Here is a 26,995-nt window from a genome sequence, read left to right as displayed (position 1 = left end):
CATCTACATGATGTATTCGAAACTACTCGGACATCGGAGTTTCACTCGTTATTCGTCCTTCCTGGACTTTTGCTCTTTACGGCCGGCCACAACCTTTCATATACATATTTTTGAATTAGATTGTTCAGAACTGGGGTGGCAGCCGGGGTGGCAAGGCATCTTCTAGGGGTGGCAGTTGCCACCCTATGCCACCCCAGTGGATCCGCCCCTGTGTCAAAGAACATAAAACTGATTAAGTGCATATGATTGGAGATGTACATAACCCAAATAAATGAGAGCACTGCCATACAACTTTAACAGGAAGACCATAAGTAACTACATATGACTGTGCCCTTAGGCTATGACTAATAATAAAGACACTAAGACACAAACACACCTATCAATCATTCATTGTAGGGAGGGATTCCTTTCTGTTTCGGGTTATCAGAGACTGATGATTAACTGAAGAATCGTATGGCGAGAAGATGTGGACGAGCCTGTCCACCAACGAGAGAGAGCCAAGTCTAAACCATGTCTCCATGGCATTAAAATGAACAAGACATTGAAGAAAACAAGGGTGGTCTAATCATTTCTTCCACTGCTATATATCTATGACAGGGGTCACTAACTGGCAGACCACAGTCCAGATCTGGACCCAGACACACTCTTATACAGACTGGACTGGCAGTCAGTAAATTGTAATGCGATTTTAAATTTGATGGGTCGCTTCAATTTTACCTTCACCGCTTTTCCAGTGTTTCCAGCATTGGTTTATCAGCTCACGAACACACAGACCAATTACGTACGAGTTCAGCCATACCATGTGACTCTATTTAGCCAATAAAGTCTTTACATTGAAAGGCAAGGGACAGGCAAAAATTTGGAGTCACAGGAGTGCCGCAATAAAATATAAATCTGTTAAAAGTAATCAGGAAATAAATGTGTAAATATAGAGAAGAATAAATAAAAGAACAAATAAATAAATAAATCTGTTCGAAAATAAGGAAATAAATATGTAAATATAAAGAGAAATAAATAAAAGAATAAATAAATATGTAGATAGCAAGGTAAATTTTGTCTTTGCTTTTCCCTTTGTTTTTTCCTTTTGTTTTCCATTTTGTCATTGGCTTTTCCTTTTGATATTGCTTTTTCCTTTAGTCATTGCCATCAAGTAAAAGCAAAAGCTTTTGCTTTTGCTTTTACTTGATGGACTGAGCTGTCAATCAAGTGGATTTGGGCGGGGTTTGTGTCCACTATATTTCTGTGTGTTGACCAGAGATGCTAATACTTAGCATCCAGTAAATATTAGCTTTAATGTGAATTAGCGATGCATTTGCCTTTGCTTTTACTTGATGGACTGAGGAAAAAGCAGTGACAAAATGGAAAAACAAAAGGAAAAAACAACAGGAAAAGGGAAAAGCAAAGACAAAATGTACCTTTATATTTCCATATTTATTTATTTATTTGTCTTTATATTTACATATTTATTTCCTTATTTTTAACAGATTTATTCTTTTATTTATTCCTCTCTATATTTACATATTTATTTCCCTATTTTTTTTTAACAGATTTATATTTTATTGTGGCACTCCTGTGACTCCATACAAAAAGAGGATGAACAAAAAAGGAAAATAAAAAAAGTGACACCGAGAGGAAAATAGCCCTGCTCATACTGACCATGTCTGGCTCAACATACAGCTATGAGGGTGTTTTCTCAACTGTGAACAGAATCAAAACTGAATATCATTCCAGATTCATCAAGGAGCACCTCCAGATGTGTTTGAGAATGACCCTGACAGCATTCAGGCCACAATTCAAAATACTGGCAGGGAAAGCTGCAGCGCAGTTCTCCCATTAAGCAGCAGGGGATATAAGGGGAGTGAGAGACGACAGGGAAAAAATGTGAACGTGTTCAATTGTTTAAATTTTTGGATTTAGGTATTGTTAAAGATGTATATAAGTTGGTTCAGTCATTATTTTTTTCAAGTTCTGCACTTTGTTTGAAGATATACAGTTATATCAATTTTGTAAAAATTCATATTTGTTGTTAAAATGTTTTTGAATCGTACTGAATTTATTTGATTTGGAGATCAGTTACTGATTACATGCAGACGCAAATAAAAGTAGTGGATTACATCAACATATATCACACTAATTCAAGTTAGATTTTATGATGTTCTGGACCTTTGCTTTAATAAAATTTATCTGACTGGACCTCTTTGAATTTTAATTGAATACCCCTGCTATAGAGTAAGACCTGGCAGGGTGAAAGATAATCATCAACAACTAGAGGCTTTTTAGGCACCAGCATCTGCACCTGTAATGTAGAGAGAAATCACAGTTAAACCTTCTATAACTGATGTAAAGAGTGAAATCACTGAATGAAAGCTCTTTACAGTGGTTTATTTCATTCACTCACTTTAAACATCTACCTTGGAATTCTAGAAGTTGAAGCACACTCTTTAGATCTTCTTTTAGAGTGCTCCATGCACATCTGATTTGCTGATCTGGTATCTACACAGCAAGTTAATGGTTGATGTGACATTTCATTATGAACCGTGGTAACTTCTTAACCTAAGGAGGACCATCTGTGGTTGAAGCCATATAAAATAAAAGAAATTGGAAAAGGCAGTAATATGCCATATTTCTTTCTTGAAAACAACAACAAAAATATTTTTCTCAGTAGATTTTTTTGGATACTACCTCCAGTGTATCTGTTGTTGTTGTTGCTGTTGTTGTTGATGGTGATGATTGACCAGTTTTATTTGCATTTTTTCTTGGGTACAGCTTTTGGCTTCTCAGACCACATCTGAATTTATTAACCCTACTGAAGTTGTTTAAGGAGAGACCACCAATTTATGGTGGATTTAATTAAATGATGGATGTATGACACACCATCTATGGTTCAAATTAAAGGAGAACATACACTGGCCTTATTACATTATTCCACATTTGTATATTTTAGATTTTAATAAGAAACATATTCAAGAATGGAGGCTTCAGTGCAAATTCCCTGAAAGCAATATGCATGATTAACTTTACATTTATATTTATCTCATTCTTTTCGATGGAGGTGCAATGTTGCAATTTCATTATTTTCATTACTTTCCAGTGCACCTCTAACAATCACGGAAATGCTTAACTATGTACTTTAGCTTGTCTAGACTGCTAGTGGTTCTTTCAGATCAAGATATAACAAAGCATTTAATGAGCTCATGAAAACTGTGTTTTTATACATTAAAAATGAACTCTGCATCAGCAACATTAAAAAGCCTCTTAAAGATCCAGTGTGTAGGATTTAGTGTCATCTGGTGGTGAGGTTGCAGACTGCAACCTTCTGAGTACCACTGGCCTCATTAATTGCTTCCAAACATGTAAGAGAACCTAGAGTTGCTGGAAATAACCAGAGGCCCTCTCTAGAGTGCAACATGGCAAATTTAGCAGTAGAAGACCTGTGCCCACTGTAGATATGAAGATATGTCAATGGAAGCGAACACAAACACAATAGTTCTTATTTTTATTGCATTAGACAGGAGTACTTATGAAAAGCACATTCCATTTTGCCAAACGATCTTGTTAAACCCTAAACATTCAAGTAAAAAAACTAAAATCTTGCTACTTTACGTTTGCTGGAATACTGTTTGAAACATATGTTTTACATCTATTGATACTACTTGTCTTCGTACTCCTGTGTGCCCTGGACCACAATATTGCCTATTCTGTAGTACATAATGGTCTGGTTGCACTTGATAGGATTAAAAGTGCTCTGGCTTGTCTATTCTTCTTTATACCCATCATAATGGGGCAGAGATAAGGTGCAGCTTCAGTTTTCCCTTAAAAGAGTGATAAGTCAAATTGTGCAACAACAAACAACGAGCTGTGCTGCCTTGCTGCAAGATCAAAATTCTCTGTAAAACTGGTCATTTTCACTGTGGTAGGTCGTTGTTGTCGTTTCCTGTAGTAAAGTGGATTTTGACAACAGTAGCATGCATTCTGCTAGAGCTGCTGGACAGTCTTCAGCTCCATTGGTGTTAGATCTGTCAGCTGCTTAACCATCAAATCCTCCTCTCCACTGAACTCTGCTGGTTCATGTCCCACCTCTCAGGGAGATACTTCAGAGTATCTTGGAGGGGAGAAGTGTCCGAACTGCAAAGCCTATCTACAGGGGTTCCCCTATGTTCAGTGCTTAGTCCCCTCCTCTTTTCAATATACACTACTGGTCAAATGTTTTAGAACGCCCCATTTTTTCCAGTTTTTAATTGAAATTCAAGTAGTTCAAGTCCAATGAATAGCTTGAAATGGTACAAAGGTAAGTGGTGAACTGCCAGAGGTTTTTAAAAAAAAGGTAAGGTTACCCAAAACTGAAAAAATAATGTACATTTCAGAAATATAGACAAAATGCCTTTTTCAAGGAACAGGAAATGGATTAAAAACTTAAAGCTGTCCTGCAGCAATGGAGGTTGATCAAGTCTTGAAAGTTAGTGCTACTAATTCTTACATGTGTCCCAACTTTTCTTGATGACTTACAACCCCCTCTGTCTGCATAAAAGTCGTGTTGGAACACAGTGTGGCACCATACCCTCCAGAGCATGATTTGAACTGTATTGTACAGCAGAAAGTAGTGTGTTGCTATAAAAATGGTGAGGAAAAGGCGACTAACAATAGAAGTGAGACAGACCATCATAACACTTAAAAATGTAGGTCTTTCCTACAGAGAAATTGTGAAGAAAGTCAAGGTGTCAGTGAGTACAGTTTTCTTCACCATCAAAAGGCACTCAGAAACTGGGGGAAACTGTAACAGGAAGAGGTCTGGAAGACCCAAAGCCACAGAATCAGAAGACAAGTTTCTGAGGGTCCTTTTCTGAGGTATAGAGGTCGTAGCAAGCGAGTCTCAGTTTCAACTGTGAAGAGAAGACTTGGAGTTGCAGAATTGACAGGTGGAGCAAGAAAGCCATTGTTAAGGCATCAGAATAAGAAAAAGAGGCTTGCTTGGGCCCTGAAACACCACCAGTGGACTACTGAAGGAGGTATTATGGACTGATGAATCAAAATTAGAAATATCTGGTTCATCACGCAGGACTTTTGTATGCCGTTTAGTAGGCCAAAGGATGATTCCTCAGTGTGTGACATCAACTGTCAAACATGGAGGAGGAAGCGTGATGGTCTGAGGCTGTTTTGCTGGATCCAGGATCAGTGACTTGTACAGAGTGAGAGGAACCCTGAACCAAAACAGCCAACTCAGCATTCTGCAGCGCCATGCAGTACCCTCTGGTATGTTCCTAGTTGATCAGGAGTTCATCCTACAGCAAGATAATGACCCAAATTGTAAGTCCAAGCTATGCCACAACTACTTCAGGAAAAAAGAGCAGGATGGTCAGCTTGAAAACATGGACTGACCAGCACAGTCTCCAGACTTAAAAAGAGGCTCTGAGGACCTTCAGTGATTCACACACGTTGGATGATATTTGGAGCATTTTATGAAACGTGGCCCAATCGCCATCTTGTTTCTTAAACTTTTGACACCAAGTTATACAGAAATTATTTACCATTTTTAGTCCTTAATGTGCAGCAAAAAAAAGTCTAATTTTACTGTCAAACATTTACTATCTTGTGTATTTACTCCAAGTTATTACACACCCAGCAGTATGTTCAAATGCTGTGTAGTTTTAAGATGGAGTCCAGGTGTTTTTAAGAAACCTGTGGTTTGAAACCATGTTTTTTAGACTAATATAATTTTCTAACCACAGAACACATTCTCCAAAAATAAGCATAAATGGAAGGGTTCATTATGTTACACTTTTAAACAAAAAGATACAGTTCTATTGTGTTGTTTTGTTTTTTATTTGAAGATTTCTCTTTTTGCAGTATGATCAAGTCAAGCATGTGGTACCAGTGTGGAGGAAAAAAAAACTTCCTGTTGTTGGGAAGTACAAAAAAAAACCTCCAATTGGGGTGAGGAAAAAAAAAACCTCCCATCTGGGAAGTAAAAAAAAAACAGCTGTGGTTGGGTTGAGGGTAGAGAGGAGGAAGAGAACATGAAGACTGTGGAGGTCGCTGAGGCCAATAACAGCAGATAAGAAACATGCAGCTCCAGATCCAGAGAAACCTGCAGAGGACAAAACACCAAGTCAGTGACATACAAAGGTGGCGTCTAACTGTATGAAGAGATATAGAGGAGAGGAGAGGTGCTCAGTGCATCATGGGAAATCCTCCAGCAGCCTGGGTAGGAATATTAACATTTTGAGAAAAACCGACTGAGTCTACGATGAGCTAAATGCAGTTGAAGCTGTCATTCACAGCATCTACATGGATATTTAAGTCATCTGTTTATAATGACTCTGTCTGATATTGAGACTAAATCAGTGAAGAACCCGAAAATTCAGACAGAGAACTCTGAGGGACAGGTAGATGGAAATGAAGCAACTAACAGAACTTACAGGACATTACAAAGCTTACCTGCACCACAGACTCATTTTAGTGTCAAAGTCACCTTTTCGTTTGGTGTAATAAGAAAAATATCAGGATATCAATTACTTTATCTGTAAAAGCAAATGAATTTGGGGAGTTTACCATTGGAGAAATCTGGAGCTGCTCTCTTCTTCTTCTTCTTGTCCATTTGGGGGCTGGTCTTCATCTTCTTCATCTTCCTGCGGCCTGGTTCTGCTGTCCTGGGGCTCCTCCAACCATCTCCTTATCTTCTTTAGTTTTGAAGTCACAGTGAATGGAAGAAACAAATCACAGATGTGTGGTGTGTGAGATTCAGATTCAGTAGCAGTCTGGAACAATTCACTATCACAGAGGTACATTCTGTATTTACATTGATACCAACCTGCTGCTCAGCTGGTTCTTTCTGTTCATGTTCTCTCTGCGACTGTGTGGGTTTCCTCTGGGTGCTCCCGACTTCCTTCTGGGCTGTTCCTTGTCTGTTGTTGATCTGATCTTCATTAGATTGAGGATCTTGGAGAGAGAGCTCTAAAAGACAGCAAAAAGAGAGATAACTTTCTATTGACTCGAGATAAATAATTACATTTGAGGCTGATTTACTGCATATGCTCATTTTTAAACAATAAAATATCTAATTAGCCCAGTTTATTTCATGAACTTACCTTGTGTTAACTGAATGGTCTTGCGATGGTCATTGCACTGGTCCTGGATCTGCCTCCCATCATCTCTGTTCCATCCTGTCTGAATCTGCTTGGTGTCATTGAAGCACCTAGTTTTTTTTTTGTTTTTTTAAAACAAAACAAACAAACAAACAACAAACAGATACAGATACATGTTTCTATTGATTCTGACAAAAATAACTACGTTTTTCTCAGACTGTGATATGCTACATACTAAACCCTGTGTAACCATGCAGGTGTCTGTTCGGTCATTCTTTTCTCAAGCACATTTAAATTACCAGTGCATCCAGTAAAGTCTCAGTAAAGTTGTTCTTTTTCTCCTCACAGGGCTGGTCCGTCATCTCTGGCTTCATCTCTGTTGGGGCTCGGATCACTCGTCTTTAAGTGCGTCTTTTTGGGTTCATCCTTGTCTTGGTCTTGGGTCCCGGGGTCATCAGTCTGAAAGAAATCAAAAAGAAAAACGCAGCAGAATCTTCTCCAAGTGTTACTATTGTTGAGATTTCAAAATATTAGATATACGAATGCAAAATCAAAATCCCAAACTCACCTTTTCATACAGCAGCATTCACAGGGATCCGTACGTACCTTTTTTTCTGGAAACTTCCCTCTGGCAGCGAGACCTTCACCCTCACACTACATTTATTATCTTAAATAAGACATTTGACCCCCCTTTTAAATCCCAGTGTGACTCTCCTGAACTGTGATCTTGTCACTGTGGACTCCACTGTGGGTCCAGGGTGGGATACAGACATACATGTTACTCCTGTGTAACATGCCGTCTGCATCCTGTTCACCTTCTGACAGAGTGGAGCTTCACTGTAAGGGGGGACCACTGGAGGTATCCCACGATCCCTCCCAGATCCACCCACACCTCTAACAGGAAACCCTGACCAGAGTTCCACCGACAAGAACCGAGCTCCGATAGAATCACACAAAATACAATCCAAGAAAATCCATTCAAATAAAGTTGGAATAGATCTGATCAGACATAATCACAACAGACTGATTCAAATAAAATCTGATCAGATCACATCCAGAAAATCACACGTAGCTAAAATGTTGAAAATAAAACTAGGTAAATTTAATGAAATGGAAGATTTGCGAACCTTCTTAAATGGAGACTGGCCAGCAGGAGGTCCAGCAGCCCTCTTAGGTAGGGCAGGAGGCTTCTGGGGAGAGAAACTCACACATTGGTTAGTAAAACATAGTTAGAGGGGTCCTCCTGCATGTTTGTCAGGAGGTCGCTGACCAGAAAAAGTTGGAGGGGAAGGAGAGTGGAGGCAGCCTCCGAAGGAAGATTTAGTTCTCATCCTCCGAAATCCTGCAACTCCAGCGCTTGGTCAGTGGCACTGGAGGAGGATCCGGGGGAGGAGAACAAGGAAAGGAGGAGCGGGAGGAGATAGGACAGAGGGTGGAAGGAGGGGAGAAAAAGAAGAGTGAGAGGAGGAGGAGGAGGGAGAGGAAAGAGGAAGGAGTGAGGGAGGAATGGGAGAGAAAGAAGAATGAGAGGGGGAGGAGAGAGGAAAGAGTGAGGGAGGTTTTGTTCTCATCCTCATCTCTGTTCTCAACCATCTGGGGGGAGGAGAACAAGGGAGCTGGAGGAGACTGGAGAGAGAGGGGGAGGAATGGGAGAAAAAGAAGAGCGAGAGGGGGAGGAGGAGGGGAGGAGAGGGATGAGGAGGAGGAGGTGGAGGAGGAAGAGAGACGTGAGGGGGAAGAGGAGGGGAGGAGAGGGATAAGAGGAGAGGAGGAGGTGGAGGAGGAGGAGAGACGTGAGGGGAAGAGGAGGGAGAGGAGAGGGATAAGGAGGAGGAGGAGGGGGAGGAGGAGGAGAACAAAATCTCCCTCACTCTTTCCTCCTCATCCCTCCTCCTCCCCCTCCTCTTCCCCCTCACGTCTCTCCTCCTCATCCACCTCATCCTCCTCCTTATCCCTCTCCTCCCCCTCTCATTCTTCTTTCTCTCCCATTCCTCCCTCACTCCTTCCTCTTTCCTCTCCCTCCTCCTTCGGGAGGAGGAAGAGGAGGGGGAGTGAGAGGGATAAGGAGGAGGGGAGGAGGGGGGGAGGGAGAGGAGAGACGGGGAGGGGGAAGAGGAGGGGGAGGAAGAGGGATGAGGAGGAGGAGGAGGGGGGGAGGAGGAGAGAGACGGGAGGGGGAAGAGGAGGGGGAGGAGAGGGATGAGAGGAGGAGGGGGAGGAGGAGGAGAACAAAATCTCCCTCACTCTTTCCTCCTTATCCCTCCTCCTCCCCCTCCTCTTCCCCCTCCCATCTCTCCTCCTCCTCCACCTCCTCCTCCTCCTTATCCCTCCTCCTCCCCCTCCTCTTCCCCCTCCCGTCTCTCCTCCTCATCCACCTCCTCCTCCTCCTTATCCCTCTCCTCCCCCTCTCATTCTTCTTTCTCTCCTATTCCTCCCTCACTCCTTCCTCTTTCCTCTCCCTCCTCCTTCGGGAGGAGGAAGAGGAGGGGGAGGAGAGGGATAAGGAGGAGGAGGAGGGGGAGGAGGAGGAGAGACGGGAGGGGGAAGAGGAGGGGAAGGAGAGGGATGAGGAGGAGGAGGAGGGGGAGGAGGAGGAGGTGGAGAGGGATAAGGAGGAGGAGGAGGTGGAGGAGGAGGAGAGATGGGAGGGGGAAGAGGAGGGGGAGGAGAGGGATAAGGAGGAGGAGGAGGGGGAGGAAGAGGAGAGACGGGAGGGGGAGGAAAGAGGAAAGAGTGAGGGAGGAATGGGAGAGAATGAAGAATGAGAGAGGGAGGAGAGAGGAAAGAGTGAGGGAGATTTTGTTCTCATTCTACGAAATCCTTCCAGTGCCACAGCACCCAGTCAGTGGCAGTGGAAGAGGATCTGGGGTAGGAGAACAAGGAGGAGTGGGAGGAGATTGGAGAGAGAGGGGGAGGGAGGGGAGAAGGGGAGGAGTGAGGGGGGGAGGAGAGGGATGAGGAGGAGGAGAGACGGGAGGGGGAGGAGGAGGGGGAAGAGAGGGATGGGGAGGAGGAGGAGGGGGAGGAGGAGGAGAGACGGGAGGGGGAAGAGGAGGGGGAAGAGGAGGAGGAGGAGAGGGATGGGGAGGAGGAGGAGGAGGAGGAGGAGGAGAGACGGGAGGGGGAAGAGGAGGGGGAAGAGAGGGATGGGGAGGAGGAGGAGGGGGAGGAGGAGGAGAGACGGGAGGGGGAAGAGGAGGGGGAAGAGGAGGAGGAGGAGAGGGATGGGGAGGAGGAGGAGGAGGAGGAGGAGGAGAGACGGGAGGGGGAAGAGGAGGGGGAAGAGAGGGATGGGGAGGAGGAGGAGGGGGAGGAGGAGGAGAGACGGGAGGGGGAAGAGGAGGGGGAAGAGGAGGCGGAGGAGAGGGATGGGGAGGAGGAGGAGGAGGAGGAGGGGGAGGAGGAGGAGAGACGGGAGGGGGAGGAGGAAGGGGAGGAGAGGGATGGGGAGGAGGAGGAGGGGGAGGAGGGGCAGGAAGAGGAGGAGAGACGGGGGGAGGGGGAGGAAGAGGAGGAGGAGAAGGAGAGAGGGGGATTAGGAGAAGGAGAGACGGGAGGAGGAAGAGGAGCAGAGATGGGGCAAAAGAAGGGATAAAAAGAAGAGCGGGGATGGAAGGAGGAGGGGGAGGAGATAGGAGAGAATTGGGGAGGGAGCGGAGAAAAAGAAGAGTGAGAAGGAAAAGAGGAGGGGAAGGACATAGGAGAGAATGGGGGAGGGAGGGGAGAAAAAGAAGAGTGAGAGGGGAAAGAGGAGGGGAAGGACATAGGAGAGAATGGGGGAGGGAGGGGAGAAAAAGAAGAGTGAGAGGGGGAGGAGGGGAAGGACATAGGAGAGAATTGGGGAGGGAGGGGAGAAAAAGAAGAGTGAGAGGGAAAAGAGGAGGGGAAGGACATAGGAGAGAATTGGGGAGGGAGGGGAGAAAAAGAAGAGTGAGAAAGAAAAGAGGAGGGGAAGGACGTAGGAGAGAATGGGGAAAGAGCAGGGTGAGGGAGAGAAGAGACAGGGGGATTAAGGGGAGAAAAATAAGGGTGAAAGGCGGAAGAGGAGGGGGAGGAGAGAGGAAAGAGCGAAGGAGGAATGGGCAAAAAAGAAGAGTGAGAGTGGGAGGAGGAGAGGGAGGAGAGAGGAGAGAGGGGGGAAGAACAGCAAGGACGCTTGGAGGGAGGGGAGGAGGAAGGAGAGAGGGGGGAAGAACAGCGAGGACGCTTGGAGGGAGGGGAGGAGGAAGGAGAGCATGGAGGTGTACTGCACCTGAAGCAGTCCGACGAGGAGCTGCAGTCCGACGTCCTCTGGAAGCAGAAACAAAACAAACATTTCAACACAGACTCTCAGGAAACCGGAGCAAAGAGGTGAAGCTGCTCAAAGAGGGATGCTGAAGAGAACCTCAGAGGAACTCAACGAGGAGCATCAGAGGAGAACATGTTGCTGCACATGGAGTCTTTGATCGACTCCAGTTTCAGGATTTCAGGAAGATGTTTCACATTTCTGCTCAGAGATTGATTCAGAATGAAATCTTCTGAACTTAAATCCTGACTTTGTTTGTCTTTAGTGAGCAGAGACTAAAAACACACAGAGCTCTGCAACATCACAAACCAGCTCTCATGAATGTTCCTTGATTTATTTCTCCCTTGTTTCATATCTATTACACTTATTTTAACTCCAAATTACATATATACTGTACATCAAAATGTAAAACAGTAAATCTATTTAAAAAAAAAAAAAATTAAAATCTGGCAACAAGGTTGGCAGAAAAATAGGTTAAAAATAGTGAAAATAACAGGAAATATCCGTGAGGTATTCAAATGAAAAACAATGTAAAAATATAACCATAATAATTCTTATTATATTTTATATTATATTTTCTGTAATACTACCACTACTACTACAATTACTATTATTATTATTATTTTTTTTATTGCTATTATTATTGTATTTCAAATTAATTTGGAAAATATAAATACTGATATTTGCTTTTGTTTTTAATTTGGAAAATACAGTATTTCACTTTTTTAAACAATAATAATACAATAAACTATTGTGACTATATGTTAAAAATATTGGAAATAACAGGAAATATCTAAATAAAAACAATGGCAAAATATAACCACAATAATAATTATTGTATTCTATATTATATTTTCTGCAATACTACTACGACTACTACTATTAGATAATAATAATAATAATAATAATAATAATAATAATCATCATCATCATGAGATTGCTGTTTTTAAACATTAACAGCTGTAAAATACACTAACCAACTGCACGCAGTGAACCTTGAGCATACTGACTGATGCGCAACCAACAACAGATCGTTTCCAAAATAAGCACACAAACCGGAAATCATTTGTCCACTCACAACACCTTCAACCAGATAAACTGCTTCGTTTACACCTGCACGTTCTGACGTCGTGACGTTTCCCCCCAACGCTTCTCCTCAAAATTCCATGGTCTCCACGGTCACCAAAGATACACATTTGGAGCATTTTATGAAAAATGGCCCAGTCGCCATCTTGTTTTCTAAACTTTTGATTCTAAGTCATATAAATTCTTTATTTTACTGGTCTCAGCACATTTAAATCAATATCCACATCATAATAAATTGAACTTGAAATCGGAAACTTTAAAAGGAGGCTCTGAGGACCTTCAGTGGTTCACGTTTGCAGCATTTTATGAAAAATGGACCATTTCCATGTCCCCCAAAACTTTCGATGTTAAATTAGACAAAATTCATGATTCCAAAACAAAACAACAGTTTTATCAACACATGTCCCCGTACTGCTATACAGTAAAACGCAGAAATAACAAATTTACAACAAGAAATCCATCAAAAATTGCGTTAATTAACTAACTTTACATTCAATAAATTATTTTTTTTGGAATGAAAGTGTTTTTAAAGTGCTCAGAGAAGCTGATGAGAAAATCATGAACTGAATTTTCTTACCTTCATGTTGACGGTCGATCTGGCAGGTCTCTAGGTGGTAAAGGAGCTTCTTCTTCTTCAATCCGCTGAGTTTCTTCTCTTAACTTTCCAGGTGTCCAAAACAGCTAGCTTAAACAGCAGGCTTGTGAATTTGCAGAGGGTCAAATCAATGTCCGAATGCAAAAGGGGAACGTATGGAGGTCAGCAGGCCTTTTATAGGTGCGCGTCACCTTCTGTTGCCATGACGATGCACGTCTGTGCTTCACCAGTTCTGATATGGAGCTAAATCAATAATCCATATTGGCAATTTCTTTGTTTTAAAAATGACGTTTTTCCACGTATGTGCGTGAGTTTCCATCACTTGTCAGAAATGTAGGGAGCCTCAAAGCTAGCTGAATCTTTCCTGATAAGATCAGCCTCGGATTGAAGCATTTTAGTGGGAACAAGATTCCGAAAAGCAAATTACTGTACTAAAATCCTGTTGTAGTCCTTCAGCAGCTGATGCGTCCACACACAGCATCACTGAGGTTCATATCATGTCCAGTCAGAGCTCAAGCACTCCAGTAGTCTGTGAACGAGTGTAATATTCAGTCAGACATTAAGAGGAACCGAGGTTTATAACTGTAATTTTGTGCGTAATCTTAATAAAAGTGTCCTGCCAGCTCTGATGTACCTCAGGATTCATCCACACAACACAAATAATTAAACCATATAAACCTAGAATCTGTGTGGAACAGCTGTCATGTCTGGTGTGACTGAATATTATTGATCTCACATCGTAATGAAGTCGCCGCTGCCGTGCCACGTGCTGAAATGCGCATAGAGAAGAACTGATAGTTTTCCCTGCTACGTGATGCTGCAGGTGTTTATTAAAGTCAGAGGAAATAATCTGACAATCAGCAGCTGTGGGCAGGACTGAAGTACCGTAGGTGTAATAATGTTTCTTCAAAATTCCACAATTACATTCAGGGCAAACTGAGCATTATTGTTTCAGACGTGAATCTAACACGTATCAGATTTGAGGCACATTAGTATCTGGACTTTGACAGACATTAAGTCTACAGTTTTTCTCTGCTCTTATGTAAATACCTCAACCCGTGTTTTAACGGTGCCTTTTTAAATCAAATCCATCTTGTCATTTTGTGTTTTAGTTTTTATTATTACAAAGCTTTTATTTATTTATATATATATATATATATATATATATATATATATATATATATATATATATATATATATATATATATATATATATATATTATTTTGCACTGTATGGCCTGCACCTTACCTTTCGTTGCACTTGTTGCAATGACAATAAAGTGAATCTGAATCTCTGAATATGTTATGTACTAGGTACCTGTGGGGGCGATGCGACACCTGGACACAACTTGGGCCTGATACTCTGCCTGGGTGTCCTGGATGACAGAGTGTGATGTTGAAAGAGCCGCAACAGTCCAGGAAGCATCACTGATGATGTGTTCAGGGGCATCAACTGTATGTTATATCTACTTCTTTGGATAAAAGAGTCTGCTAAATGGAATTTTTTAGTTGTAGTGAACAGCATATGACAGGAGGGAGAAACAAAACAAGCAACAATACATAATAGATGGTTTGGGATGTTGCAGAGCTCGGAGTGTGAGCATCACTGATGATTAATCTCACACACACTGAGGATTTCAAATCTGCAGTTTTCATTCTGAAACAATATCTCCAATTCTGAAGCTCTTAAACTGCTCCTCTTATTGTAACAAACACTAACTTTGCTCCCTGGAACACATCCAGGGACTGAATGTTTCCTGTAATGTGCAACTAAATATTCTTCCTCTGATGCTGCACTTTAAGTTGTTTAAACCCCATGGAGCTGGTTTGGGATGAACTGGACAGAAGAATGAAAGCAAAGCAGCCTACAAGTGCCACACATTTATGGGAACTTCTGCAACAGAGTTGGTAAAAACTTTCTGAAGAATATTTGCTTACCATCGTGCAAAGAATGAGACAAGTGTGTTCAGCAACAACATCTCTCTTATGCACTGTTTTGGGAAATCTGCATTTGTGTGATCTAGCTTATGTTCAGCCTGCCACAATGATAACATTATTAATTCATCTAGAACAGAGTCAGAGTCCAGATAATTTTATTCATTGTCTTAGATTTGTGGTTTTATTTTTTGATGCTCTTTATTTGAGACATTTCTTACAATAATTCTAGAATTTCAATATTTGGATATTCCTAAGAATTAAGGATCTACTTATCATCTTAAAATTAAAAGACTAACTACATCAGATAATAATTTGTTCAAAAAGGTAATTATTGCAACAGGTGTACCTCTTACTCAGATATATTATACTAACATAATATTCATAGCATGAGGACCAGCTGGACCAGAGATAGTCTCTGATTTACCTTTCACTGTCTGAGCGCTGCATGCCTTCATTTCTTTCTCTCTCTCTGAACTCTTCCTCCTCCATCTCCTCTCTGGGATGCTCTTCCTCCTCTCTTCTTTTAGGCTGGGAAAAGCTGCTGGTGGTTTCCTTCCTCTTCATTCTTTACTGTCTCCTACAAGAATCACACTGACTGAACTATGTTTTTTCCTTTGATAATTTTCATTATTAACTATGATACAAACTGATGTGTACAAGTTAAACCTTTAAAGAGATACTTAACATGTAAACGTTTTTTCAGCTGTAAACTAAATGATATGACTGTACTGTGACGAAACACATCAATGTTGGTGTTATTATGACCTTAACACCAAAATTATAAAAACAGCATTAAACAAGCAGGATGTAGTTTTCAAACAGTGCATGAAAACCTGCTGTGACTGGGGGTCTGGTTACACTTTAATGTCATGTAAAGTCTGAGTGAATGTGTGATTTCTTTTGACTTACAGTCTGTTGTCAGAACCACAGGTTGTAATTATCAAAAAAAAAGGAGAAAAACTTCCACAGACGATCCCCACCATCCTTCTGTGGCTGTTCTCTAACATTAGCTAGCTACATAATTAAAAATTAGCAAGGCCCAGGCTCAGTGGAAACCGTGGTTCGTCTCATAAGCAAACACTTTATGTGAATTTAGACACTATTAGCATTTAATACATTGTGAACAGTTATATTAGCATGTAGTCTAACCCAGTCTAACTAGTGTCTTACTGTCACACTGAAGTCCAGCTGTCATCCACATGAGTGAGGTCTAAGATCAGCCTCCTCAGGGGGGTCGTGTTGCCTCGTATCTGTAGCAGCATAGACTGTACAGGACATTACATCTACATGATGTATTCAAAACTACTCGGACATCGGAGTTTCACTCGTTATTCGTCTTTCCTGGACTTTCGCTCTTTACGGCCGGCCACAACCTTTCATATATATATTTTTGAATTAGATTGTTCAGAACTGGGGTGGCAGCCGGGGTGGCAAGGCATCTTCTAGGGGTGACAGTTGCCACCCTATGCCACCCCAGTAGATCCGCCCCTGTATATAGGGCAACGTGGCGATGCAACATAACCTTCCTATATTAATCAGTTTCAACTTGAAGACGACAAAGAGGCAACTTCTAACTGTAGCCTACACATCTCATGACAATATGTAGATCCCTGTGCAAACCAGTTTTTGCAGTCCTAAGAATGAGTCCACACCACCATTTTGGAATATCAAAAAAGTATAAAAACTGGATATTTGGACTTGCCATACTTCTCACACACCGATTAAAAATTGGTTAAATGTTTACCAAAAATTGTAGACTGTAGTTAGTTTTGTTTGGTTTTGTTTTTGGTCGTCCGAAAAAATGCCAAAATCTGCAGTGTCAAAAATGTTTCGTTAAACATTATTGGGACATTTTCTACTTAACTAGGCGTTTTTGGTACACAAGCTTCTGGCAAGTTCGTATGTTTGACAACTGTTACAGTTCCACTAAATTTGTCAGCTTGTTTCTTTGTCATTGTCTTATTAAAACACCCAACTGCATCCAAGATCCAATCTTCTGACTGATGATTTTAGGTTTTCCCAAAAAATGTGGAAGTAGTCCTCCTTTATCATTATTCATTTTACTTTGTGTAAAGCCCCTGTTCCACTGGCAGGAAAACATCCTCAGAGCATAATCCTGTCACCACCATGCTTGATGGTAGGTTTGGTGCTCTTGGAATTAAAGGCCTCACCTTCTCTCCTCAAAACATATGTTTGATCATTGTGGCTAAAAACCAAAATTTTTGTTTGATCTGACCTTCCTCCAGAAGACCTTTTCGTTGTCCATGTGATCACCAGCAAACTTCAGTCAAGCTTTAAGGTGCTGTTTCTACATGAAGGGCTTCCTTCTTGAATGGCAGACTCTTAGCCCATGGCGATGTAAAACACCAGTTGTCTTTGAATTTTCTTCCTGGTCGTGGCAGTGGTACAACTGTACAAGGCACTTTATACTCACAATTGTTTTTACAGATGATTTTTGGGATCTGAAGCATCTTTGAAATGGCTCCAAGCAACTTTCCTGACTTGTTCAAGTCAATGATTTTCAGGTCAGTTCTCAGCTCCTCAGACTTTCCTATTGTAGAGCCTGCGGCTCTATAATAATCACTCAGAAGTTAAGATGCCACTAAGAAAGTCTGATCAACACAACTGTCTATATCACCAAAAGTGGTAGTTCAGGTTGCTGTATGTATATTTTTGACACAGCGGATTTTGTCGTGTGAACTAAATTTCTTCCAGTGGACCCAAATGATTAAATGCCTCCAGCAGAGGCTGTATTTTCAATTTCCTTTGCAATACCACCCTCATTCAAACATTTAGCTCTTTTTTTCCCATTTTCAACGGCTAGCCATCATTGGGGTCAGCTGGAAGCAATTTAGTTTGTGTCCCTACCAAATTTCATGGCTGTGAAAGCTACGTCTGAAGATACTGAACCCTTAAAATGGCTTCCAAGATATTTTTTAGATGGTAAAAACAAAAAATCCCATATCTGAAAACATGTAATTCTCTAGTTTAAAAACAAAATAAACAGATCCTACTACTATTTGAGGTTTAGTCCTTTCCTGGCTTCAGTGACAAAGTTTTCTTCTCTATGTGATAATATTTCCAGATAAGTAGTAAGTATCTAATTCATAATCCTGTAGGAGCAATTGACATGTTCTCTTTGTCCTGACACATTCTACATTCTTTGTTGCACAAAATGCCCACACAAACATAACAATTTCATCTTTTTGTTTCAGTAGAATTCAAATATCTTCCACTAAAAAGAAAAACCTTACAAATCAGTCCCAGTGTATTCTAATTTTAATGGAAAAAACATCTGAACTAAGCATCAGAAGAGGCCATGGGGTCATCCGGTACTTGTGGAAATGGATCATAAAGCTTGTTGAAGAAGGAAATGTCAGATTCAGTTCCATGTTGTGTGCCCTGGAAGGAAAAAAAAATTAAATCATCTGAGCTCTGTAAAGCTGTACACTGTCCTGTTAGCAAATTCTGCTTACTCACATCAATTGCACAATCATAGAGGTCGAACACAGCATTCTGGGCAGTCACATCATTGTTCACAAGTGTCGGCTGGTCCCTAAGACACACAAGCACAAATGTCAGCCAGCAACATGAATGAGAATTCTTCATTGTTATTAGGTAGATTATGTGAAATCTTTATAGATTGTGTACATTTTGCAGCTACACTTCTGGGCCACTATAAAGAAGATTATGACGATGATGACTCCAGCCAGCAGAGTCAGACCAACTGCAAGGCCAATGGACAACACATCTATAGACACAGAGAAGCATGATAAGTGCACATGTAACATCAACACCTACAATCTTTTATGCATTCATTAAGAAATTAACTCACTCAGTTGTTCTAACTTCAATGAAAGAATCAGACTGGTGGTAGTGATACATCTGTGCAGCCAGCACAATGATATGTCATGTTTCTCTGTACCACAGAACTCCAACATTGTCAAAAAATGTTTAAAAAATAAACAAAAAACAACAAACACATCATTGAGCTGCACTGTTGCATTTGGGAATCTGCTAAGATAAATAATTTACTCACATATAGATGGTATATTACATATACAATAATATGCTATCTCTAACAAATGCACTGTTTATTCCTGTTTGGTTCATATCTAAATAATAAACAAACCTTTGCTTTAACTTATGATTTTTAAGTACATATTGATTGGACATTGTAATGGTTGTACAATAATGACATCATCTGCATTTAGATTGGATGTATGAGCCTCACATTCAATATGCAGTTCTGTCTCCCAGCAGATACAAAATGGTAAATTGTCTGCACTTATTTAGCACATTTTAAACCTGAGCTAGGTTCTACAAAACACTTCATGTGTTTCTTGTTCATCCATTCATACATCAATGGTGGTAAAGCTGTCATGCAAGGGGTTAACCTACCATTGAGAGCAAGTTGGGGTTCAGTGTTTTGCCAAAAGACACTTTTGCACATTGAGGGCCTTGTGATCAAACTGCCAACCTGATGATTGGTGGACAACCTGCTCTACCACCTGAGCCATGGCTGCCCATGTTCTTATAGGAACATGGAAGCCTGATTTACAGCACAGAGGAAGCAGGGCTGCAACTGTGCAACCAAAACAGCAAGATAACAGCACTTTTGTTTTTTTTTTTCCTGGTAGCTATTCCCAGATAGCTGAAATGGCAGATAGAATGACGGTGGAAACTCTACAGGGAAAAAGAAAAAGAGTCTCGCTGTCAGGTGAAGCAAAGTACAAGAAGTGGAAGATAGAAACTAAGGTAAAATAAGAGTCAACCTCAGATGGGCGTCTACTCGACAGAGAACGATCCGATTCTTAAGGGTACAAAACCAACATTGTGTTGGTTTTATATCTATTAGATCATCCAGTGAGTAACAACACCTGCCGGTATGGCTGCCTTTATTGCATTACTGAGATATCAGGGTTTTTATTTCAAATTGAGACTACTCTGCTTGTTTCTCATAGTTTTTTCTGCTAATGTTTTCTTCAGCTTCCTCCTCTATTTGAACTCTAACCCTCACTGTAACTCCTCCTGCACAAAACAGTTCTCCTACTGTTATTATTCCACATGAAATTATGAGTACATGCTTGTTTCTTCTGTCACATTTGCAAAGTAGTATTGACTGTTTCATGTCCTGTGCTGTTGGTAGTTGCAAGGCTTTGTGGAAAACACAAAGCAACGTGATCCGTGGAGTCAGCAGTAATAACACATTAAAAGGCTGGAGGGGAAATTGTCTGTAGACACTTTCAGAAACACAGCTGTATTCAGAAATTATTCCGCTATTAAAATTGAACTACTGTATGACTATTTTCAAATGAATCTTTTGCTGAAATAAATGGCTGTGATAGTGAGTGTAAACAGCAGGGAACAATAGCTCCAGCCTTGTCCTAAACTTGATTTACTTTGCTATAAAGAGCGAGGTAAAAACCACATTTGTCTTAAATACATTATGCAAGTAACTGTTGGCACTAATAGCAGGTATTTAGAAGAGATAGGTGAGAGGTGCATTGATCATTGAATGATTATATATTTAAAGATAGATTGTTGATTAATTGATAAGAAAGGCATATTGCTGCAAAATGGGATATGGTCTATTTTTCTAATTTTCTGCAGAATATGTCATAGTAAAGAAAACTGTCTGTGTACATTTGAGAGATGTTGAGATGCACTATCTTAGGAGGGGTTTGGGTTACCAGTATTATGAGAGGGCTCAGTGGTAGGCTCTGGGTAGCAGCTTCTGGGTTCGATGGTGATATCATCAAGAGCAGCATCCCCACCTGTATTCATCCCTCTCTGATACACAAACACAAACTAGCAAAAAAGAAAGAGAGACATGATCAGAGACGGGACAGAATTCGGGAAACTCAGTAGAAACATGAGCAAATGGTCATGTTGTTACATGAGTTTTAAAAAGTCATTATTTATCTTTTTTTCTATAATGTAACTGTCATTTGTTACAAATTACCTATACAGCAGTTATATTCCAGCTCTAGATGTTTAAGTTTATTTTTTCTACTTTGATTATGATGCAAGCCTGCAGTGTGCACTGCAAATAGTATAATGAAACAAAGAAAATCTCATATTTTGGAACATTTACATCACAGAGATTATCTGTCATGTCACATCACACCAAAGACTAATATTTCATATCATGTTCCAAAGAGTGTTAATAAAAATAAAATACGTAACAAGGAGTCTTACATGGTTCATGTCAAGATACTGACAGATAATGCTGATCGCATGCCACTGAACAGAAGGTCAGTGAGATGGAAGGTAGATATGTTTGCAATATAACTGTCATAAAATCTTTAAATGAACAGATCATTCCCATCAAAGGAAGCAAAATGTCTAGAAGTGATTCAGAGAAAGGGGGTCATTCCACCTCGATTCATCACATTTTTTGAAAAAAAAAAATTCATTCACACCTGACCATCTTCAATTTGAATTATTTTTATGTACATACCATTGAGCCATTCCAGCTACATTATTTCTCAGGTTATACACTTTGAACATCACTCCACAGATTGGTGCAAAGAAAAGATGCAAGAATCGACATGACCCTACCTTCTTTAAGAATATTTTACTCAAACCCACGACCTTAGATTTTACACATGGTCAATTCAATCAGTATTCAACATTTAAACACAAATCGGTCAAATCGAAAATGGTCAGGCGCGGAGCATTTAGTGAACTGAGGTGGAATGAGCCAAGGTTAAAATCTCACTGATCATCCTAATACTTTATGCATTTGTCCTGATAAAATGTATGAAAAAGTCATTATTACCCAGAATGCTTCTTCATGTTTAACATGCACACTGGCCTCCTGCCACTTGTCGCCCTTGTTTCCTGCTTCAATCCACTTCACAAGTCCGTCTTCACTGCCACCCGCATGCATCTTCCTATGAAACATCACCAATTCAAATGAATGTATTGCAAATGTTAAGGGTCATTCCAGAATTGGAGGATATTTTACATCCAACCCATCAAATTTCAAATAATCCATGTACAAAATACTAAAACATGCAGTTGTTGTCTAAAAAACTAGGAGAAAAGAATGTTGGAAAATATTTTTAAAATACCAAATAAGTTTGGAGTTCCCCCTAAAATGCCATTTTCTCTTGTCCCCCTGATGACCAAATTGAATCTCAAATAAAACAGTTAAAATGAAATTTAAATCTCCTTTTTTGTATTATTTTTTTCATTGGTGTCTCTTGTAATTGTGGGATTTTTTTAAATCAAGATAATATTTTAAATAATAATTATTATGCATGGAACATGTGTCCCACAACATGTTAGCATAATTTTTTAACTTGTAGAAGAAAAAGAAAACAGTGAATCACATGATATGCTGCAATGAACATCATCACACAGTTTTCCAAAAGAATGAGTAGAGAAAAGCTATGTTCTCGCTTCTATTTTTCATATTTTCACAACATTGTCAGCCTTGATTAAATGTCTCATTCTACCTCGTGCAACCATGTTATGCATATTATCAGGATAAGACAAATTATTTTTTTCCTTTTTTCTTTCCTTTTTTCCATCAGTTTGTCCTCTTGGTCAGCAGTAACAGCTTCTACTTCTGAGAAATAGCTAACACTAGCATGGATTAACAACCCTGTTACTGTGATTAGAGTAGGGTTAGCAAACAACAAATATAACACTGAATAAAAATGGTACCACTGACATGTAAGCTGAACCAATCGAGTCTTTGATAGTTTATTACCTATTGTTGGTGAATATGTACAGAAAATTGTAAAAGAGAAGGTTTATTTTTCAAAAATTTTGAAGCCCAAATGTCCTCCAAGTCTGGAATGACCCTTAATCAAAATAAATCTCATGTTTAGTGTTGACAGCTACCTGTCATTTATGTAGAGTTTCAGAGTCCCAACGTGGTCGCCAGACATGTGGTACCAGAATGTGAGACAGTGTCCTCTAGTGGATGGCTGGAGAACATCACTGATCAGGTAGAACGTGTCTCCCCACTCCCCCACTGAGCTGTCCACGTAAACATAGTGACCTGGTGGACACATGGCAAAAGTAGTGAAAGTGACAGCAGAAGGAACTCTAAAAAAACTTATAAAGCTTTTACATCATAATATAACCAATGTAATGTCAAGCCTATACAGCTGGTGGTATATTATAGTAAAGCTAGAGTCTTGTTCAGTTCTGACCCAACTAGCGACTACAGATCGAGTCAGATTTGGTAGCGGGAGTGTTATGTTAGAATAAGATATACATCTGGTGAGGGCACTTGTTGCTACTGTGGTTCTGTTCTCTGAAGAAAACTGCTACAACTTTCAAAAGCAAATTGAAAACATACCTTTTTCTCAGGCTTATGATTAGGTACTTAGATTGTGTCTGTGGCTAGTGCCTGGGATTCCTACTGTCTTTAGATGGGCTTGTGTTTGCTCATGCACTTGTACCCTGAATTTTCCTGTGCCAGATGAATAAATTTGCCTTTATGCAGGAAAATGCTCATGTACAAAGTGAATAAAACCTTGCTACAACTGATTTTATACTACCAGTTGATGAAATGATTGTTGTAATGAGATAGGGATCCTTCATAGTCACGAAAGTACAGAGAATTTACATGTAATGCTGCAGTTCCCCTCATCCAACTGGAGCTTAGCATCTTTACAGCCATTGTTTGGCTTTACAGCTTGTAGATTTATCTTTCTGGTCTCACTACTCTCATCAGTAAGACACAACAGGAGGCTGTTTTCAGCTCTAAGTTGTACAAAAGCAGCTGTACAGTACCTGCCCTGCACCCAACAGGGGACAGACAAAATAGAGGGGCATTTTTCAGCCAAAGACTGAAACATTTCTTCTAGGAGATAATGGAGACCCAAAAACTACAAGGAAAACTACAGGGAATACTGGATTTGAATCCCTCGAGTGGACACAAATATTACATTATCTTTGCTCTACATTTGTTGCTTGTGTAAATCAGTAACTCTTTGTGAACACGTTTTCCGTACCTTACAAGGTATTGTGTGTCAGTGTGTTTGCAGCTTGTTTCTAGCCCCCCAAAAAATGAAGATAAGGGTTTTATAAATTGAAATTCAGTATGTAGATAACAAAACATCACTGATGTTTAGCAAACTTTACCCTCATCATTCAAGTCCTGACCTTGTGAGCAAAGTATACACTACTGCGCACAAGTTTGGGGTCACTTACAAATGCCCTTATTTTTGAAACAAAAGATAACTGAATCAGAAATATAGTCTAGACATTGCTAATGTGGTAAATGACTATTCTAGCTGGAAACGGCTGATTTTTAATGGAATATCTACATAGGGGTACAGAGGAACATTTCCAGCAACCATCACTCCTGTGTTCTAATGCTACATTGTGTTAGCTCATGGTGTTGAATGGCTAATTGATGATTAGAAAACTCTTGTGCAGTTATGTTAGCACATAAATAAAAGTGTGAGTTTTCATGGAAACATGAAATTGTCTGGGTGTCCCCAAACTTTTGAATGATAGTGTATAACCACTGCTTGGACTGAATTTTAGGGAACATGTCAAATCTATATTTTTATTAAGGCTGTGGGAAACTCTATACTGCAGTTTCATGTTATTTTTAGATTAAAGAGTCAGTCATGACGTTCAGCTGAAGCAGTGGCAATGATGTTTCTGTACATCTCCATAAGGTGAATTTCATGTCTCTCACACCCAACCTGTTCAAAGCCAGACTCACAGACTTATGTAGTGTATAGTTACCACGTGAAGAGTTGGTGGTGTGGTCCACACTGGGTCCAGTGTTGGGGTTTGGGGAGGCTCCTGCACCCCGTAGCCAGTCTCCCTGGTCCACTTCTCCACCCAGGTTGCTCCAGCTACACATAGTGTTCTCAAAGTCACAAAATCCATGAGGAGGACATTGGGCGTCTGTCAGTTGTACATCATCGAAGGCCATGTCTCCTTTCTGGGTGGGGCCAACCTTCACACCTTCTACCACAATCTGAAACGCAAAGTGTGTAACTACTTACTGGGAATCTTAGTACAGCGTTTAAAATGGCTTATAAGCTTGCAGTTACAGATGTTATTTTAGTCTAATTAGATCACATTCTTGTCAGATTTTATTTACACAATATTGGACTCTCCAACACTTTTGTTTTACTACTAATAAATGTGCACATTAATCACTTTGTTTATAAAATGTCAGAAAAAGTGAACAATGCCCATTCTAATTTGTCACAGCCCAAATGCACAGTTTCAAATTAGTTGAAGATTAGTTATTAGATTAGAAGATTAGATTTGTTGAAGCCCAGCTTTATTTGATAGAAGTGTTCAGCTTGTCTGTGAATCTCATTTTCCTCTTGACAATACTTCAAATTGGGTTCTGTTCGGTTCAGGTCAGGTGAGGTGGCTGACCAATGAGGCAGTAAAATCATAGTCAGCAAACCATTTGGTAGTAGTTTTGGCTGTGTGAGCAGGTAATGAGTCCTGCTGGAAAAGGAAATCGGTATGTTCATAAAGCTTGCCAGCAGATGGAGGTGCTCTAAAATGGCTGTGTTGACCCTGGACTTCATAGAACACAGTGGATCAACACCAGCATAAGTCATGATGCCCCAAATCATCAGAGACTAAAAATTTCACTGTGGATTCTGTGCATCTCCACTCTTCCTCCAGAATCTAGGATGTTGATTTCCAAATGAATGAAAAATGTTCGTTCATCTGAAAAGAGGACTTCGTACCACTGAGCAACACTCCAGTTCTTTTTCTCCCCAGTCCCAGTAGGATGCTTCAGGCGTTGTAGCTCTTTTCCTGAAGATATCTTTGTGGTGGCTCTTAACGCACTGACACCAGCCTCCGTCCTTGTGAAGCTCTCTCAAATTCTTGAATAAACTTTTTTTTTTTTTGACAGTCCTCTCAAGGCTGTGGTCATCTCCATTTCTTCATTTTTTCCTATCACACTTGTCCCTTCCAGTCCACTTTCCTTTAACATGCTTTAATACAGCACTCTTCCAACAGCCAGCCTTTTTAGCAGTGATCTTCTGTGGCTCCTTGTGGAATGCATCAGTGTTTGTTTTCTAGACAACTTGTAAGTCAGCAGTCACCCAGTGATTGTGGTTGTATATACTAAAGTAGACTAAGCGATACAAAGTACCCAGATATTTTTGGTTTTAGATGTTTTTTATGTTTTGATTTCTTTTCTTTTTTTTAGCTGCAGGCCATAATTATTGGAATTAAAATATAAAAATGCTTGAAACATTTGACTTTACATGTAATGAGTCTACGATATATTAAAATTTTACTTTCTTGAATAACTTACAGAAAAAAAATCTTTCCCCCAATATTACAATTTGTTGAAATGCACTAGTAATTTATATGAGATATAATCAATCTTGTCTTGTCTTAAAATGCTGTTTACACTTCACCTTGTATATATGTGTTATTTGCACTATTTGACACTTTTATTTATATATTTACTTTGCTTATTTCTATGTGTTTCTATCTATATCTATATCTTGTGTGTTTTTAATTCTATATTATTATTATTAATATTGTTTCGATCTGAAACAGGTGCACAATGTATTTCACTGTGCGTTATACTGTGTATAATTGTGTTCGTGATAAATAAAGGTCTTGAATCTTGCACCTTGAAAAAAGACCTAATGTTGTTTTTACACTTCCATTAAATATTGTGCTTAAAAAATATGTGAAAATGTTTACTGATGTTTTGATGCACTTCCATGCACAGCGGTAGTGGTGGAAGAAGTTCTCCCGTGCTTTACTTATGTAATATAACAATACCACAGTGAAGTGGAAGTGAAAATACAGTATCATCAAGAAAATTAAACTATCAAGTTATGCAAGCACAATGGCACATGGTAGTTTTATACTATTACATAATGCATTACTGTATTACAATAACAAAATATCACCAAAGCATTAAAATACATGCAGCCTTTTAGTGTTATATATAGTTAAACTGGATGTAATTTAATCAGTTTTATACACATCTATGTAGTTATAATTACTATTTAAGTATGCATGCTTCATCAT

The 26,995-nt window shown here is 40.0% G+C and overlaps 1 protein-coding gene and 1 pseudogene across 1 annotated transcript in view; both read right to left on the bottom strand.

Annotated features, from left to right (window-relative positions):
* Positions 1 to 7,424: 7,424 nt before the first annotated feature.
* LOC129349814 (basic proline-rich protein-like) lies at positions 7,425 to 17,115 on the bottom strand (annotated as a pseudogene).
* Positions 17,116 to 18,247: 1,132 nt separating this feature from the next.
* Positions 18,248 to 26,995, bottom strand: part of si:ch211-106h4.4 (MAM and LDL-receptor class A domain-containing protein 2) — a 39,448-nt gene continuing 30,700 nt past the window's right edge. Inside the window, exons 45-51 of the mRNA XM_055014641.1 lie at positions 24,710 to 24,947; positions 22,844 to 23,003; positions 21,771 to 21,885; positions 20,680 to 20,797; positions 18,638 to 18,737; positions 18,467 to 18,542; positions 18,248 to 18,388 (exon numbers count right to left, since the gene is read on the bottom strand). Of these exons, the coding sequence (XP_054870616.1) occupies positions 18,287 to 18,388; positions 18,467 to 18,542; positions 18,638 to 18,737; positions 20,680 to 20,797; positions 21,771 to 21,885; positions 22,844 to 23,003; positions 24,710 to 24,947 (909 nt within the window). The 3' untranslated portion in view covers positions 18,248 to 18,286. The remainder of the gene's footprint in view (positions 18,389 to 18,466; positions 18,543 to 18,637; positions 18,738 to 20,679; positions 20,798 to 21,770; positions 21,886 to 22,843; positions 23,004 to 24,709; positions 24,948 to 26,995) is intronic.

The sequence above is a fragment of the Amphiprion ocellaris genome, chromosome 10, assembly GCF_022539595.1.
Source record: "Amphiprion ocellaris isolate individual 3 ecotype Okinawa chromosome 10, ASM2253959v1, whole genome shotgun sequence".
Classification (NCBI taxonomy): domain Eukaryota; kingdom Metazoa; phylum Chordata; class Actinopteri; family Pomacentridae; genus Amphiprion; species Amphiprion ocellaris.
The sequence above is the reverse complement of the archived record's forward strand: the minus strand, read 5'-3'. Positions and strand labels throughout refer to the sequence as shown.